Source organism: Echinops telfairi, unplaced genomic scaffold (assembly GCF_000313985.2).
Source record: "Echinops telfairi isolate 266 unplaced genomic scaffold, ASM31398v2 ScPeMD7_7410;HRSCAF=8448, whole genome shotgun sequence".
NCBI lineage: Eukaryota > Metazoa > Chordata > Mammalia > Afrosoricida > Tenrecidae > Echinops > Echinops telfairi.
In genome coordinates this window covers 8,707,034-8,724,254 of record NW_022111310.1, presented here as the reverse complement: position 1 = coordinate 8,724,254, position 17,221 = coordinate 8,707,034, and the positions used below count along the sequence as shown (strand labels likewise).

At 48.0% G+C, this 17,221-nt stretch overlaps 1 protein-coding gene across 1 annotated transcript in view; it reads left to right on the top strand.

Moving 5' to 3' along the window:
- ABCA1 (ATP binding cassette subfamily A member 1) overlaps positions 1 to 17,221 on the top strand; it is a 128,168-nt gene that overhangs the window by 70,327 nt on the left and 40,620 nt on the right. The window contains exons 9-18 of the mRNA XM_004710968.3: positions 962 to 1,202; positions 1,974 to 2,113; positions 2,410 to 2,526; positions 6,872 to 7,069; positions 8,221 to 8,426; positions 9,420 to 9,596; positions 11,181 to 11,403; positions 13,166 to 13,387; positions 14,266 to 14,470; positions 15,458 to 15,571. Of these exons, the coding sequence (XP_004711025.1) occupies positions 962 to 1,202; positions 1,974 to 2,113; positions 2,410 to 2,526; positions 6,872 to 7,069; positions 8,221 to 8,426; positions 9,420 to 9,596; positions 11,181 to 11,403; positions 13,166 to 13,387; positions 14,266 to 14,470; positions 15,458 to 15,571 (1,843 nt within the window). The remainder of the gene's footprint in view (positions 1 to 961; positions 1,203 to 1,973; positions 2,114 to 2,409; positions 2,527 to 6,871; positions 7,070 to 8,220; positions 8,427 to 9,419; positions 9,597 to 11,180; positions 11,404 to 13,165; positions 13,388 to 14,265; positions 14,471 to 15,457; positions 15,572 to 17,221) is intronic.

Here is a 17,221-nt window from a genome sequence, read left to right as displayed (position 1 = left end):
GCTCCAGGAACACAGGGATTGATCCATGATTTATTGTGAAGTGCTTGAAAATGCAAAGTGCTTTATGAATAAGGAACAGTAAGAGCCGCTGGGCCCAGAACCACCCCTAGGAGTGGAGTGCAGATGCGAATGAGGCAGAGCACCTCCATGGATGCTCTGTGAGTGTACGTCACCTGGCCTGCCGTGCGCTGGCTTCGCAGGCTCCGCCTCGCCCAGTTCAGGCATCCTTGGGGCTTAGAAAGCATTTTGTGATTTGCTCCTCACCACACTGTTGGAGCATTGTCATTGTGATGAGAAATGGGGTCTGTAAAGTAATGGGGACCCTAGCAGAGATTCCAATTCTGCCCTCCAGCTTTAATGCTTTCTCATTATCCACACTTAATTGAGACCAGTGGAGGGGGAATTCACGCACAGCACTCCTCTCAGGGGATTGAGGGCAAATGCTAAAGTTTGGAAGATGTTTTAGAAATGAATTTGAGCAAACCAGGTTGTGAACAGTTGCTGATGTCATCATGTGCAGCCAGACATAGCTGTTCCGAGAAAGAAGGCTCTTCTATAAACCAGAGGATAGCGTCCCTACACACACACCCCCCACCGGCCCTAAATAAAACTCATCTCCTAGGGGTTGATACTTGCTAGACTCTGCTTCTCAAAATCGACTGTGCACAGAAATCATCTGGGCTGATTGTCTCAATGCCTATGCAGATTGTGCAGGTCTGCAGCGTGGCTTCTAATCTTCATTTCAAACAAGCTCCCGTATGATGCTGATGCTGCTGGTCCCTGGACCGTACAAGGTTCTAGAGAACCTGTCACGAGGCTTTGAGGAGCTGACATCACACAAGATATGTTCTGGGATGTGACTTTTGCGAGATCAAATAAATAAGCTATTTCTCTTCCTTGTCCTTGCCCCTTGCCTCTCTCCTCGCCCTCCCTCTCCTCCTCCTCCCATCCCTACTACCAGCTGTTCAGCATGCGGAGCTGGAGTGACATGCGGCGGGAGGTGCTATATCTGACCAATGTGAACAGCTCCAGCTCCTCCACCCAGATTTACCAAGCAGTGTCCCGCATTGTCTGTGGTCACCCCGAGGGCGGGGGGCTGAAGATCAAGTCCCTCAACTGGTATGAGGACAACAACTACAAAGCCCTCTTTGGGGGCAATGGCACCGAGGAAGATGCTGGCACCTTCTATGACAATTCTACGAGTGAGTGTCTGCACCCAAGCCCTGGCTGTACCCCACCTTCCATCTAGATGCAGCTCCGTGTCACCTCTTCAGGAAGGCTAGCCGTAGGACTTCACGCTTGCTCCTATCAAGCTCTGTAGTGGCATTGGATGTATGTGTGTCTCTGTGCCCACCAGGTTCCGAACCCCTGGAAGAAAGAGTCTTTCTCTATTTAGTTGATTGTCCCCTGTTGTTGAAAGGTGCCTGCTGCATCTTCAGGGTGCATGGGAATGTCCATGAAAGGAATGGATGCTTGGAAAACACTCTTCTTGGCTTTATAGGGTATAAGGGGTGGGCCCCAGAATCATAGGGGATGAGATGCTGATCTTTTAGAAGGTATTATTTACAATTACAACCATCGAGGCAATAAGCTTTATAATAAAAATATATTTAAGGTATTGGAAATAAACGCTAACGCTTTAGGGACATCTTAGATGTTCTGTGTTCTATTGATCTCTTTTAACTCTTATGATAAGCTACAGGGAAGGTTTGGAGCTCCACGCTTTATAGGAACAAAGAAGTTAAGTGCTAATCAGCAAGTACCGGGATCTGATCTAGATCAGCCCGGCTCCATTTTCTAGGTGAGCAGACTGAGACTCAGAGAAGTAACATCACTCACTAGTAAGTGATAGGGTTGGGAATCAAACCTAGGACTCTGTATCTGGCTCCAAAGTCCTGTGTGTGTTCCCCTTTCTGTGTGGCATTCCTGTGAACACCTGTATGAGGACATGTACTTTCCTCCCCCCTCGGTAGCGCCTTACTGCAATGATTTGATGAAGAATTTGGAGTCGAGTCCACTTTCCCGAATTATCTGGAAAGCGCTCAAGCCTCTGCTCGTGGGGAAGATCCTGTATACACCTGACACTCCAGTCACGAGGCACGTTATGGCTGAGGTAAGATGCCTGGCCCCACAGCACCGTTCTCATAATCCTTTCAGGATTAGGGACAAAGAAGTAAAGGCGGCTTCAGGTGGAAGATTGCCAGCCATGCCAGTGGCTCTTCTGGGGTTGTCACCGAGTGAGAACCTCGGGTATGTAGATCAGAGCTGACGACTGGCTCGTGCCTTCGAGTCGTAGCTGCGGGCAGCAATCCTTGGGGCTGCAGGGGCTCTGCGGAAGGGCTCTATTATCTTTCCAGGAAGCAGATGGATTCTTTTCTCTTTGGCCCCTTGCTCCCCACCTGACTCCAGGTGAACAAGACCTTCCAGGAACTGGCTGTGTTCCATGATCTGGAAGGCATGTGGGAAGAGCTCAGCCCCAAGATCTGGACCTTCATGGAGAGCAGCCAAGAAATGGACCTTGTCCGGGTGAGTGTTACCCCAGCCAGTTTCCGGTTCTTCCCCGGATGTAACTGATAAGAGCACTTGAAATGTAACCTGGCTAGACATAGTGAATCTGGGGCGCAGCTCGAGACACAGGGTGCCACCTTTCCCGAGGCTGAACTTACAGTGCACGGACGGCACTCTTGCGTGCAGTGGCAGCAGTGCCACATCTCTGGTGCTCGACTGTATCCTAAGGAAACTAGTGAGGCCTGGGGCTTGGCCACACCAGGGTTTGGTGAGGGCTGGTTAATGCCGATCGACTTGCACTTTGGGCTCCAGCCGTTGGGCCACCGCCAGCATCTTGTTCATTCATCCTCTGTCTCAATTTCAGCCTGTGGTTGCCGGGGCTCAGCGATCGGCATGAACAGAACAACAGTAATTGTGAGGATGGCGCAGGTCCGGCGGTGCTTTGTTCCGCTGTCCGCAGTCCTACTCACTAGGAGTCGGAACTGACTTGTTGGCACCTCACGGCCACAGTAGGTCTTTCCCAGAGGCTGCACACGAGCCTGGTCTCAATGTGCAGGCCACTGGGAGCCTGCTGCTCCCCAGGGCAGCACGCGGGCACTGAGCAGCCATCGCCATGTGAAGGCGGAGGCAGGTCTACGAAAGAGGCCCTCTGGCAAGCCTCGGTCCAAACATCCGACCCCCATCTTTTAGATGACTTTGTCCTAGAAATAGATGTCAAGCTTCTTCGTCTTTTACTTCACGTGTGATGGCACCGCATGAAAGCCACGCGGCCCTGTCCTTGCTGTCACTGATGGCAGCCGGGCTGTGAGGTGCTCCAAGCGTGTTTCCCCATTTCTTCTTCTTCTGCACTCAGCGGAGCAAGACGAGGCAGTCGGCCTGGACCCACGGAGCCTGTGAGGCATTCGCTGTAACTTGTTGAACGGCCCCCGCAGCGAGGGTTAAAAGAAACTGCTCAGTGGTGCCCCCTTCAAGTGGCGCCCAGGGCACATGTCGTGCCTGCCTCCTGTCACACAGGCCTCTGTGTGGAGGGGATCCGTGTTTAGTGTCTCAGTGCCACTTGAGAGGGATAAGTGCTCTGGAGACGATGGGGTTCCAGGGGAGGAGTCTGAGCCCGAGTAAGGTTTAAGCACACCATCTCTGCCGTGGGCTGAGTCACAGAAGCAGCGCACGTTTCCCTTGGCCCCTGGGGAGGGCAGCCTCTTCCTTCTATCTGCTGTCATTAAGAAACAGGAGAGGAAGCAGTTTTGTTTGTTTGTTTTCCCTATTGACACCTCATTGATCCGAGTGACCATTAGGATTGGGAGCATGATCATTCCTAAGATTGAGGGCCATCCCTTCTGCCCCCCAGGAGAGAGATTACTGAAGAAGGTTCTGGTGCCAGAAAAGCCCTCGTCTCCTTGATTGCTCTAGTTCTCTGGCACAGATGCAGAATTCTTAAAATTGGGGTCATAAAAAGGACTTTGGTATGTCAAACACGAACAAAAAAATGTAGGGAGGTATATAGGATTACTGAATAATTAACATGGGAGAATGATATCTTCTGCCTTGAAGTGTAGGCTCCAGCCCCTTTTCTTCATGGGTTTGCATGGTCCGCCATGGATAGTGTTACAGACATAGGTGTGGTCTTGTGCCTCTTCTTTTTAAAAAAAATCATTTTATTGGGGGCTCGTACAACTCTTATCACAATCCATACATCCGTCCATTGTGTCATGGACTTTTGTACATTTGTTGCCCTCATCATTCTCAAAACATTTGCTTTCTTCTTGAGCCCTTGGTATCGGGTCCTCATTTTCCCCCTCCCTCCCCCCCCCCCCCCATGAACCCTTGATAAGTTATAAATTATTAATGATTCTTTCTTTGGAACTTGTTTTTATCCGGCTTGGACGTTTCTCTCTGCCTGGGTCTCAGGGAATGACACGGGAAGGGCCTTCTGTTGTTGGTTTGTGGGCACAGAGATGCTTCCCTGGTCTCAGCTGGAGGGTTTGCCTGGGACACTCCAGTTGCACAGTGCTCTCCACTCTCATGGGGAAGGCCTTGGTAAGACTGGCATTAGCATTCTCGAAGGTTTCGAAGGCATTCTGCTGGGAGGTTTCAGGGTGTGGGAGAGGAAATGTAGAGCTGGACCCAAAGAAAAAGTCAGAGCACATGTTTGGAGGGTCCTGTGCCCCTCTGAGGACCTTTTGCTTTAAGCTGTGGGAATCCCGAGAGGCTTTGAAGTAGGGGAGATGGAGGCCCATGGCGCTGATATGAAGACGACTTGAGGAAGGGAAAGGTAGAAGTCAGAGACGAGGAGGAAGGCTTCCCAGGTGAGGGACAGAGGGCTGAGCCGGGACACTGGCCAAGGCATCAGACAGGAGGTGAAGCCAGAGACTGCTTGATGGGGCGGAGTGAGAGAAGGGGCCAACGAGGATGACTCCTGATTTCTGATGGGTCGGTGGAGGGGATGCCCAGAAGGCCAAAGAAAAGTGGCAACTAGAGGGCAGGAGAGGGTGGTCCGGCTGGAGACCCAGACTAGGGAAGGGCCACACCCTCCCACTGCCCTCTGTGCTCTATTCCGTGGGAATGTTTACCTCCACCGGCTTGCGTTTCTCAGTCCTTCACACCCTGCAGCCTTGTTGCTGGCACGGGATGAGATTCTGGAAGTTTCTGCTGTGGTCCCTCCTTTCTCTCTGTTGTCACCGACTCTGTCTGTACTCTGTTTGCGTCATAATGCAGACCCAGACCACGTTTCCCTCTGTCCAGTCACAGTGCCCACCAACACCCACCTGCTCTATTTTCTGAACGGTGCTTGGCCCCTCATGTCAAGACCAAGCTTTCCCTCTGGCTGCCACCCCCAGGGGTTTCCTAGGTGTCCTGGTCCCCTAGAATGACCACGCGGTCAGTGTCCTCTTTGGCCATATTGCTTCAGTGCCACTCAGGGCAAAAAAGGCCTCTCCTCTGTTGGCACATTTCTCTCTGCTTTTATTTGTTCTTTTGCAGTATTTAGAGTGAGTGGTGTCAAAATTGCTAACCCACCTTCCCGTGAGAAGTACTTTTTGTAGGGTACAGTTTGGTAGTGATTGCATGAACAAAAATGCATACATAATGGTACCGATGGCAGTCTAAACTGTTGCTCCCCCTTGGAAAGCAATTTGGGATGGAAATTTCAAGAACCATAAAAAATTGTACTTCTCTTTCTCGTTAACTCCCCCAGGGATGGGTCCTACAGAAGTAATTTTAAATAAGTCATTATATGAATGGAAATGTTATTACTGTGATAATTGTTATTGTGAGAAACTGGAAATATATAAAAGTTTAGCACTGTGGATTGGTTAATGAAATTATAATACATATATTTATGAAATCATTATGTTACCATTAAAATAATAAATTCAAAAGCCACAGAAAGAAAGGGAGGAAGGGAGGGAGAGAGAAAAGAGAGAGTATTTAATGTTAGTAAAAATAAGACTGATTTATAAGAGTATCAATTTTAAGAACCTTGGAGATTTTAGTTGCTAGGCTCTAGAAGTGGTGGCAGGAGTTGTAAATGCTTCTCCTTTTCCATCCGCTGCAAGGTTTGAAGTTTCCCTCATTGCTTTTCTGCCCGAGTACCTCTGAAGCATCTAGTTGAGCCACCACACGCGTGTGTCCTTCTTTCCCCATGAGCCCATCAGTGACCCCAATGGCTAACAATCAAGAATGGCAGACAGGCTCCTTTCATTTATGCCCCAGGGGTCCTACAATTGGGAAAGATGGTATTTTACCTGGTTTAGCAGCACCGTTCTTTTCCTAAGTGAGGCAGTAAAAGTGGGTTGGTCTTAATTGAGTTCATAGAATGCGTCCTCATCAGGCTAGGTCTCCAAAGAAGGCAGCAATATCATGCATTAGGAATGTGCACTGGATTAGGAATGTGGTGGATCTGTGCTTGAAATCCTGGCTCTACTACTTACTGGCTGTGTGACCGTATGTTAAGGACTTGACTTCTCTGAGCCATCTGTAAAATGGGAAATATTAAAAGTGCCTTCTTTCTGGAGTGTGTGAGAAGTGAGAGAGAAGGCATGTAAATCACTCAGCACAATAGCTGTGCAGAGTAGATATCGCTATAAGGTTTTTTGCTGCCGTTAATCTGCAGAACTGGGCTGTTTGTGGTAATGAGAAACGTATGAACTCTGGATTCAGACAGCTCTGGGAACTGTGAACATGTTGACTCGGCCTTGGCAGAAACATTACACTCTGTTTTCAGTCTCAGTCATCTCACCAGTCAAGTGAGGCCACTGCTAGTCTTCAGTGCAGATCAAAGAGACAGTGTGTGAAAGGGTTTCATTAACTGTACGCTCGTCACCGAGAAGGCCTGGGTGTTAACTTCTGGTGTTAACTACCACAGACGCTGTTGGACAGCAGAGGCAATGACCAGTTCTGGGAGCAGCAGTTGGAGGGCTTAGGTTGGACGGCCCAAGACATCGTGGCGTTCCTGGCCAAGCACCCCGAGGATGCCCAAGATATCAATGGCTCTGTGTACACCTGGAGAGAGGCTTTCAACGAGACCAGTCAGGCAATCCAGACCATCTCTCGCTTCATGGAGGTGAGCCTCTGTTTCTGGATCATTTAAGAAAGATCATTTAGCTTTGGTTCGCTAAGATGTTGGAATAAAATCCAGGTGGGAGAAAAGTCTAGAAATGATGGATGGTCTTACTTATAGTGGCACCTCATCGAACCTAACAGGGCTTGGCGTACCAAAGACACCCAATACATGTTAGTTAAATGGCTGAATTCATCAATAAAAGAAAACGTAATGCTGGTTTAATGTTTATCCTGATTCAAGGATGTCTCTGTCCTTTGTCCTCTGGAGATTCAAGGTGGCCTGAAAGTGCTTCCTGTGTGTTGGTGGCCTGGTATCTAAGGGCTCCAAAGTGTTCCTTTGAAACTGCATCATTTAGGAAGCTGATCTAACAACTAAGAGCCATGGTAGCACAGAGGTTCAGCGCTCGACCGCTACCTGGGAGTTTGGTGGTTCAAAGGTACCAGTCATCCCCCAGAATGATGTTGAGTCTGCTTCTGTAAAGACTCAAAGCATGGAAGCCCCTGAGGGACAGCTCTGCTTTGCCCTACAGGGTGGCTGTGGATGGGAATCAGCTCAGCGACAGTGGTTTCAGTGGGTTTGTATCTAACAGCTAGTGCAGGATAGGTTACATTTAAAAAAATACAGTTATAAAAATTTTTATATCGCTTGGTAAGGCCATAGGAAAGAGGGTTTTTTGCCTTTGTTTTTAAGTTAGTTTATTTGCTTGTTTGCTTCGTTGCTATGACTCAAATTTATTGAGAAAATAGGAAAATGGGAAACGATCCTCGTTTCACTGTCTCCACAAAACAATCAAAACAAGTAACTAATCTCTAAATCTTTCTAGCATTTTCTTTAAATTATTGTTAAAAACCAAAGTGGTGCTTTCTCAGTTGAAGTTTGGAATCTTAGGTTAGAGAGGATTAATGGTGAGGGGGGGATGGCGCACTGGAACTGACTGTGGGGATGTGTATACACAACTCTCCTTAAATACAGTTCAACTATGTGAATGTGAATGTTATCTCCAAAAAACTATTAGAAAGAAAAATAAAAAGGGAGTAAGGAGAAAAATAAGCCGGCCGTGAGTTGGGACGTCTCTCTCAGGGTTGGCTGTGTCTTGGCTGCTGTTTGCTCCCCTGGCCCCAGAGTTCTCACGAAGGCTGCTCTTCCTCCAGTGTGTCAACCTGAACAAACTGGAACCGGTAGCAACTGAAGTTGGCCTCATCAATCAGTCCATGCGGTTGCTGGATGAGAGGAAGTTCTGGGCTGGAATTGTCTTCACCGGAATCACTCCCAACAGTGTTGAGCTGCCCCATCACGTCAAGTATAAGATCCGAATGGACATTGACAATGTGGAAAGGACGAATAAAATCAAGGATGCGTAAGTTGAATCCCATAAGCCGAGCCAGGCTTGGGGGTGTCCAGTGCCCGGCAAGATTCCAGTACTGTGGAGTGGATTCCCTCTCAGAGTTCCCTGTAGCACCACGTAGAACTGTTCTACTGGGTTTCTGAGGCGGTACATCTTTTTGGAAGATTTGCCTCATTTTTATCCGATGGAGTAGCTGATGGGTTTAAACCATGGATCTTTTGCTAAGACAATTTGCTAGAAATTCCAACCTAAAATAAGTCCAATGAACGGCATAGTTATGGTGAAACTGATGCAAAAACATTGCAGGAAGCTATTAGCATTTCAAAGGTCATAAAATGTCATGATCTTTTGATTCAACATTTCCCCTTAGAGAATGAACGCCCAGGAAGAATGTCAACAGGCAAACAGCAGACTTCAGGTGTCCCGCACTTGCTTGATCGGCTTTGTCTGTTTTTTATAAAAAGGAGCCAACAGTCCATTAATGGGAATGGTTAAATAATTTTTGATATGGCCACTTGATGCATTGTGAGACAGAGAATGAGGAAAAATATCCAAAAAATAGCGTGCTCATTTCAGGAGCGCATTTTTGGAACGTGGGCTGCTTCTTATAAAGAGTCCAGAAAAAGTTTTCATGCGAACACCACAGACTTTGATGGCTGCCAGGGGTGGGAGGAGAGAGGAGGGCAAGTGAAGTCACAGATCAGGACATAGACGGGGAGGAAACTTGGCGATGGGGAGCCAGGCTCCTACAAGAGGTAGATGAGGAAAAGCTGATGGAAACCGGCTCAGATGACATGGGGAGGTTAAATGTGAAACTGAGGATCGATCTGCTCTGTAAACCTGCGCCTAATTCAAAATAAAAAGTTAAAACACAAAGAACAGGATGAATAAGCATGCCTATCAGCTAAGAGCAGAATGTAAGGCAGTGGGATTGTGATTGGTCGATTGATTTCTTTTAATTGTATGTTTCTAAGGAATGTTGGATCACCTGTGCTTTGGATTCAGGTACTGGGACCCGGGTCCTCGGGCGGACCCCTTTGAGGACATGCGGTACGTCTGGGGAGGCTTTGCCTACTTGCAGGATGTGGTGGAGCAGGCCATCATCAGAGTGCAGACGGGCCTGGAGAAGAAGACCGGGGTCTACATGCAGCAGATGCCCTACCCATGTTACGTCGATGACATGTGAGTGATCCCTAAGGACCTTCTTTAACCAGTGACTCCTGTCCCAGGTGGAGTGGGGGCAAAAAGTGCCAAGGGGGAGTATTAATGGATTGTAGTAATTTTTCATGTGGGTGCTGCTGGTCAACAAATGGTTTTTGAAATCTGTGGCCGTTTCAGCAAATGGAATGCCAGATGTGGGTGCTCCATAGTCCATCCACCTCATAGACACATACAGGTGCCCACACTCGTCATCCGTCTTTTCCTTCCACGGTTACGACCGCCATTATTTTCTTTCTGCCTTCTTTTTGGGTCACAAGGCGCCCATTGTTCAAGTTCAAGTCTTCTGTGACAAATACCGGCAACTGTACTCGTGGGCACCCACAGACACTGACACAACTGCCTAGACTTGGAAAGCTAGCTTAGCGTCATGTTGTCTACTTCCTCTCTACAAGTCATGAACCAAATAAAATGGAACAAAGCCTCTCTATCATAGCCTCTTTAGATATTCTTGTTGCGCTCCTTCACGAAGCCGCAGGGTACTCTTGGGAACCATGTCTTTGAATCACATGGTTTCTTGCAAGAGAGCATTGGCAGAGGTGTGCTCGTTGTGGGCATCTGGAATATGTGTACGATCCTTTCTCTGCTGCCCTGTGTGGAGAGGGGTCAGGAGCCAGGGGAGCCTCTCCTGGTGTTTGCCTGTCGCTTTGCAGCCAACCGCCTGCTTCCTTGCCTGACCAACTCCAGTCTTTCCAGATAGCTAGAAATTAGCCTGATGTTCACCTTCAGAAAGAACTGGGACTTTTCTAAGGAGGTCCTTGCCAAAGGCTCCTCCCAGGGTTACTCCAACAACCTTGTTTAAAGGTGCGAATGGAGAGGCACTAAGAGCCTTTGTATATTGTCACATGACCCTGTGAGTGGAAGCTGGAAATTGAACCTCAAATCTCAAGGTCCAAATTCTTAGTTCCTCCTACTTCACAGCACTGCATGTCCTGTTCCAGTTGGAATCTGAAATATTCTTCAAAAGAGTTGGTGGAAAAATGCCATTGTCTTTTAATTCCATGCTCCCATGAACATTTTGAATCCCCTTGCATTATTGATGAAGCTGGATGAGTATTTGTGCATTATCAGTGTTAAGGGTTAGGCTTATCACATTAATAGTGATCTGACCCTGGAGAAGTTTAGCTTTCATGAGAGAATGAGATTTGTTGTTTGTTTTAAAAGTATTTTAAAAGAACCCAGATTTAGCTTAATGGCATTTCACAGTTACCTAGTTAGCTAATGTAGGCCCCCAGTGGCAGTCTAGTTTTTATCACGATGTTATATATTACAGAAAGCATTCTGTAACTTAGGCATTTCAGAGATTCAAGAGCTGTCCGTTTTTAGAGTGAATGTGATGTTTTCTCTTTTGATTTTTAAAACCACTTGGTTGTGATAAAAGTACAGAGCATATCACTTGCCAATTTAGCATTCAGTGACATTGATTGTGTTCATCATATTGTGCGAGTCCCTTGGGTTGCTCTTCTATGCAGGCTCAGAGGGATGGGCCCACGAGCCTGGTTGATGCGTATCCTTCATTCTCTCCTCACTCTTTGCCGGCACCTCCAGCTTCCTGCGGGTAATGAGCCGGTCCATGCCCCTGTTCATGACGCTGGCCTGGATCTACTCAGTGGCTGTGATCATCAAGGGCATTGTGTATGAGAAGGAAGCGCGGCTGAAGGAGACCATGCGGATCATGGGCCTGGACAACGGCATCCTCTGGTTTAGCTGGTTCATCAGCAGCCTCATCCCTCTGCTTGTGAGCGCCAGTCTGCTGGTGGTCATTCTCAAGGTAAGGCTGCTTCATGCTTTCCTCCCTGCAGGGAGATCCTGAACAGCCCTGCAGGGCTAAGAGAAGACTTCTTGAGGGGGAAGGGGTGGGACCCTAGATGTGATGTACTATAATGCCCTCATTTTACAGCTGGTGAAAGTGAGACCCAGAAAGGGGCAGTAACTTGCCTGAGGTCAGGCCAGCTAGTTGACCGCCAAGCAGAACTAGAAACCAGGGTTTGCACTTCCTGTGTAAGTGCACGTTGTATACCACGCTGCCTGCTTGGCAGTGGTTTATGGCAGCATCTGAGAGCTGTACGTTTCCTGAGATGTATGTGGTGGCGAGCTTTCCTGACAACTGTAACTAACCGGAGGACATAGATTATTGTAAGTTATGTTTCCTGGAAGCAGAGGCGAAGGCAGAATTTGGTGTAAAGGTAGTCTCATGGAAGGAGAAAGAAATAGCAGGTTTGGGCAGAGGGAGAAATTGAACCTGCAGCGCAGGGCCAATTAAGTGGCGCAGCACTCTGAGATGTTGTATGTCTTATTGGAGTTGCCCACACTGAGCTGAAATGGCTGGGCCTGTTTGCTTCCACACCAGGCGCTCGCCCCGAGCCTCCCTACCCAGCCTTCTTAATCAGTCACTGGGCATGGGCTGTCCTGGATAGAGTGTGCCCCAGGTCAGGTGCCTCTCAGTGGATGTGACAAATGAGAGGAGCAGATGCTGTGCTAAAGTCATTATTGATGGGGAATCCGGGTAGTATATTTCTGTGTCTACCTCATTTTTAATACCGTGTATACTCGAATATAAGCTGGCCTGAATATCAGCCAAGGCACCTAATTTTATCACAAAACTGCATTAAAAATGGGCTGAAAAACTTATACATGAGTATATATGGTATATCTATCCATTTTATTTTCTACCATTTTCTTTAAGGATGCATCGCATAACCATAAATGCTTTTGAAGGGTGGGGAGTACAGAGGGACAGGAACTAACAGTTGATTCACTGCTCACTGCATTTGCTATGCGAATTTAATAAGTGGACACTTCCTGAATTCCAAGTATAGTTGAAAGCACCTCACATACGAGGTAACGTGGCTAGTGGAGGTTAAGGACTTGACCAAAGTCACACAAGTAAGTGGCAGAGCCAGTGTTTGAGTGCAGGTCTTGTTCACACCAAGGCCTCCTTTGTCTCTGATATCGAACTGTAAGGGTTCAGATTTGGGCTAGGGTGCTCTTGTGGTTGGTACCTGAGAGAGTTGCTCTGATTCAACTATAGCTACTGAACCATAGTCCACTACTAGAGCAAAACTCAAAAGGGAGTCATATCTGCAGGAGCAAAGCAGAATCCACTGCATGTGACCATGGGGAAGATTACTATTGCTTGCCTATTGTCTTTGACCCTGGGGAGAGAAGTCATGTGGGACACCATCTTCCACAACTCTCTCATGTTGCTCAGAGTTCTATCAAAAGGAGAAACCAGGTCAGGTTTACTAAACGAAGAAAAAAGTTGGCCACTGATATGAAATAGAAAGCCGAGGACTCTGTCCTGCTCCTAATTCCAACACTGTGTGGCTGTGTGGTCCTGGGCCAGTCTTTCTCTTTCTTTGGGCCATTGGGTTCTTCATCATGAATAGCATTGTGCCTCTACATTATCTTTAATCAGGAAAAAAACCAATACCAAAAATAACTACATTCTGATTTTTCTCCCCTCATACATCCCGCCAAGGTGTGCTGGGGCTTGCTGAGGCAGCCCATTGAGTGGGTCTCTTCCTTCCCAGTTAGGAAACCTGCTGCCCTACAGCGACCCCAGCGTCGTGTTTGTCTTCCTGTCCGTGTTCGCCGTGGTGACCATCTTACAGTGCTTCCTGCTCAGCACGCTCTTCTCCAGAGCCAACCTGGCCGCAGCCTGTGGGGGCATCCTCTACTTCATTCTCTACCTGCCCTACGTGCTGTGTGTGGCCTGGCAGGACTACGTGGGCTTCAACCTCAAAGTCTTTGCGGTGAGTACCTGTGGTCCATAGACAGTAACACTCCGGGTATTTGGCCTCCCTGCTCTCCCCCATGAGGAGAGGCAGCAAAGTTGGGAACAAAAGAAGAGAGCGTCTCTTCCCAACAGGACTTGAAGAAGGCAAGGCGTTCGTTCTCTCAGTGCTCTAGTTTAGTGCTCTCAGTGCTGGAGATGAAGGTCATCTTTCAGAGAATCATAATGTACCATGGACCTGGCTGTGGAAATGGCAATGGGGACTGTAGAAGAGCTGTTTTGGGTTTTAGATGCCATGTCTGCCTGTTGTCTCACCAGCTCTGTCGGCCATGCTAATCATGCCCCAAAGTCATGGTCAAGGGGAAACTAAAGCTCTTGGGGTTAGGGATGGCTCCTTGCCTTCCTTATGCCCAGTCTGGTCTTTGATGTGACTCTAATTTTCTGAACAAGTCTTAGCAGAGCAGGTCCCCTCGATTCACAGAAGTCCCCAACTTGGACAAGCCCATCCCTCTACAGAGGAAGGGAAGCTCTCGGTGTGTGTGTGTATGTGTGTGTGTGTGTGTGTGTGTCTTTATTGGGCAGGAAGGATAGTGGAGCTTTGGGGACATCTGTGGCAGTATACAAGTGCTATATCTCATCACATATGTGTCTCTGAAATGTGTGTGTACATAATGAATGGTTACAAATAGAATTATTTTATATGCTGCAAGGGACCCCACTCGGCTAAAGGGACCTTGTAGGTGAATCCTTCCACATACTGTGATTGATCCCTTTCATACATAACAACTTCTCCAGGTGTCCAGGACACCTCTACGTACCCAACAGGCTTGCCTTAGAAGTGAGAGAAAAATGAAAGAGTCAGGATATTGGATGAGTGATTCTCGCCTCTTCTCACAGAGCCTGCTGTCTCCTGTGGCGTTTGGGTTCGGCTGCGAGTACTTTGCTCTTTTTGAGGAGCAGGGCATTGGGGTGCAGTGGGACAACCTGTTTGAGAGCCTAGTGGAGGGAGATGGCTTCAACCTGACGACCTCCGTGTCCATGATGCTGTTCGACACCTTCATCTATGGAGTGATGACGTGGTACATCGAGGCTGTCTTTCCAGGTACCAGGAGCTTTCACTCTCTCCAGGCCATCGGGGAGGGAAATACGAGGTGTAGTTCCAGTGCCTTCCTCCCTTTATGCTGCAATCACTCTGCAGGGGTTAGAGCTCCCTGGGAAGTAGCCAGGGCTTGTACTCAGGGCAAGTCCATAGACCAAGGAGGAGAGACAGCTGTTGCTGAAGAGACACAGATAGTAAAGAGCTGCTACCAATACTGCAATGATGGCTTGAGTATGGGGTGCCAGGTACATGCAAAATGTATTCAATACTCTAATAAATGTAACCCTAAGGAAATCCTAGGCAGGTATTATCCAAGATGCATCTCTCATGGATAAAGACTCATGTAAGACCAAATCATAGACGGGTGAGGTTTAAGCAAATGGTTCATCGTCTAATTTTCCTCTAGTCAAGGGTACATATTAGCCCTACCTGAACTTCCCGCCATTTGAACGTGCCCTTTTGCCCCATACAGACCTGAATTCAAATCCTTCACCTATTGGTTGAGTTACTTTGGCAGATTAATTATCTTTTATTACACTCTGCATCTCTAAAATGAGCACAACACATGTCTCATGGATGTATTGGGAGGATTTAGTGAGGTGCGAAACTGCTCCCTGGAGAAGGGCAGCCTGCTTGGTTAAGTAGGGTTGCAGTGAGAGAGAGGAAGACCCTAGACCAGATAGGTTGATGCCGTGGCTCCAACATGTGGCATATTGGGAGGACAGACAGGACCGGGCGGCGTTTCGTTCTGTTGTACGTAGGGTTGCTATGGGTTGGGACCAATTCACTGGCTCCTCACACAGCGCCACCGCCAAATGGAGGGTACCTGGTGCACAGCAGGTCTCAGTAGATGTTGGCTCCCCTCTCCCGGAACCTCTCTACCAGTCTTGTTCGTCTCTGAAGGACACAGCGTGTGTCAAGGAGGGAGGGAGTCTGCCTGAACTCCTGGGATGGTGCAGAGTTTGGCTCACATCTGTGATTTGCTTTTAGGCCAATATGGAATTCCCAGACCCTGGTATTTTCCTTGCACCAAGTCCTATTGGTTCGGCGAGGAAAGTGATGAGAAGAGCCACCCTGGTTCCAGCCAGAAGGGAGTATCAGAAAGTAAGTGTGGCCACTCCCCGAACCCCAGTGCCGTCACCCCCACTGACTGTCCTTTAGCGTCTAAGGACAGAGACATCACATGGGATGCCCAGGTCCCAGTTCTTCCCTGTCAGTGCTGGTGACTTATCAGAGAATCCCTCTGTGGAGCTCTGAGGGGTAGTTCCTTTGTTTTCTTGGCTTCTGGGTATTGGCTTTGATCACTCCACTGTCAGCCCCACCTCCACCCTTTGCATGCATTCCCATGCTATCATGACTAGCTACAGGAAGAGTGATTAGTTGTGGGATCATCACTTTCAGTCCTGGACAGATGTCAAAGCTCAGCCTGGGGGCTTCCCCGTGATTATCCAGCTCCCCCACTCCTCTCCCGGCTCCTGGGGGCAGCCAGAGATGCCCCAGGTCAGCAGTTTACTCCAGCTCTGGGAGAGGAGCTGATCTTTGTGCTCAGGGTGGCTTCCTAAATCGTTCATAAGCCTCTCTTCTGCTGACCTCTTCGGTGCCTTCCCCAGCTGCCAGTCTTAAAAGTGCAGTGTGTCCTCGCATGGCACGCGCGGCTCTTTACAATCTGCCCCGCCCCCCACTCCAGCTTCTTCTGCTGCTATTTGTCTTCGTATGCCCTTCCTCCTCTTGCTGCCCAGCTGCGGTGTGGCCAACCAGCATTGCTCAAGGTTGCCAGAGCTTACCGGGCCCTTGCACATCTTGGTGCCTTTGGGTGCATGTAACATTTCCTCTTACTGGAAGCCCCTTCCTCCCACTTACCTCCCTTCCGACCTCCTGCTCCTTCTTTGAGATTTAGTTGAAGTGTCCTCCTGTTGCTTGAGCAGCTCCCCTAAATTCTCAGGTCACTGTCTTCTTGGAGATTCCAGGGTATTTAACATAACTTTTTGCTTTGTACAATTCTATATCCACAGGAAGTTGCAAGCATGTATACTGGCGTGGCCTCTTGCCCACTTTATCCAGTGTTCCACAGCAGTAACACCTTTCCCAGCTGTGGTGTCCTATCAAACCCAGGGAGCTGGCTTTGAGATAAGCCACAGACTCTCTCCTGATGTCACCAGCTTGGACAGGCACTCAGTTATACCTGCGCGTGTTTAGTTCTGTGGAATTTTATAACATAGGTAGATTCGTTTAACCACCACTGCAGTTAAGAAGTGAACCTGGTAACTTGTTCTTCACCTCTGTGGTATTATATCCCAAGAGTATCATATAAATGGAGCTATATGAAGGGGCTTCAAAAAGTTTGTGGAAAAATCCAATTATTCTTCAACCCCAATGTTCCATGAACCTTTTGAAGCCCTTCTCTATAGAGTATGTGACCTTTGAGCCTGGCTTATGTTCATGCAACATCGTTCCTTTGAGATCTGGCTTAGTTGTTCTGAACATCGATAATTTGCTCTCCTTTGTTGCTGTGTGGTATTCTCTGGGACAGCTGTTCCACAGCTGCATAGAATTAAAAGAAGAAGAAGAAGAAGAAGCTTTTAGCATCTTATATTTTGTTGCTCGTGGTAGGCTAAAGAAATAGACTTGGAGTGACCTAAGGGTGGAAGTTGTGTTTTCTTTTTCTTTTTTTTTTTAATTAATCAATTTATTGGGGCTCATACAATTCATCACAATACATAGATCAATTGTGTAAAGCACATCTGTACATTTGTT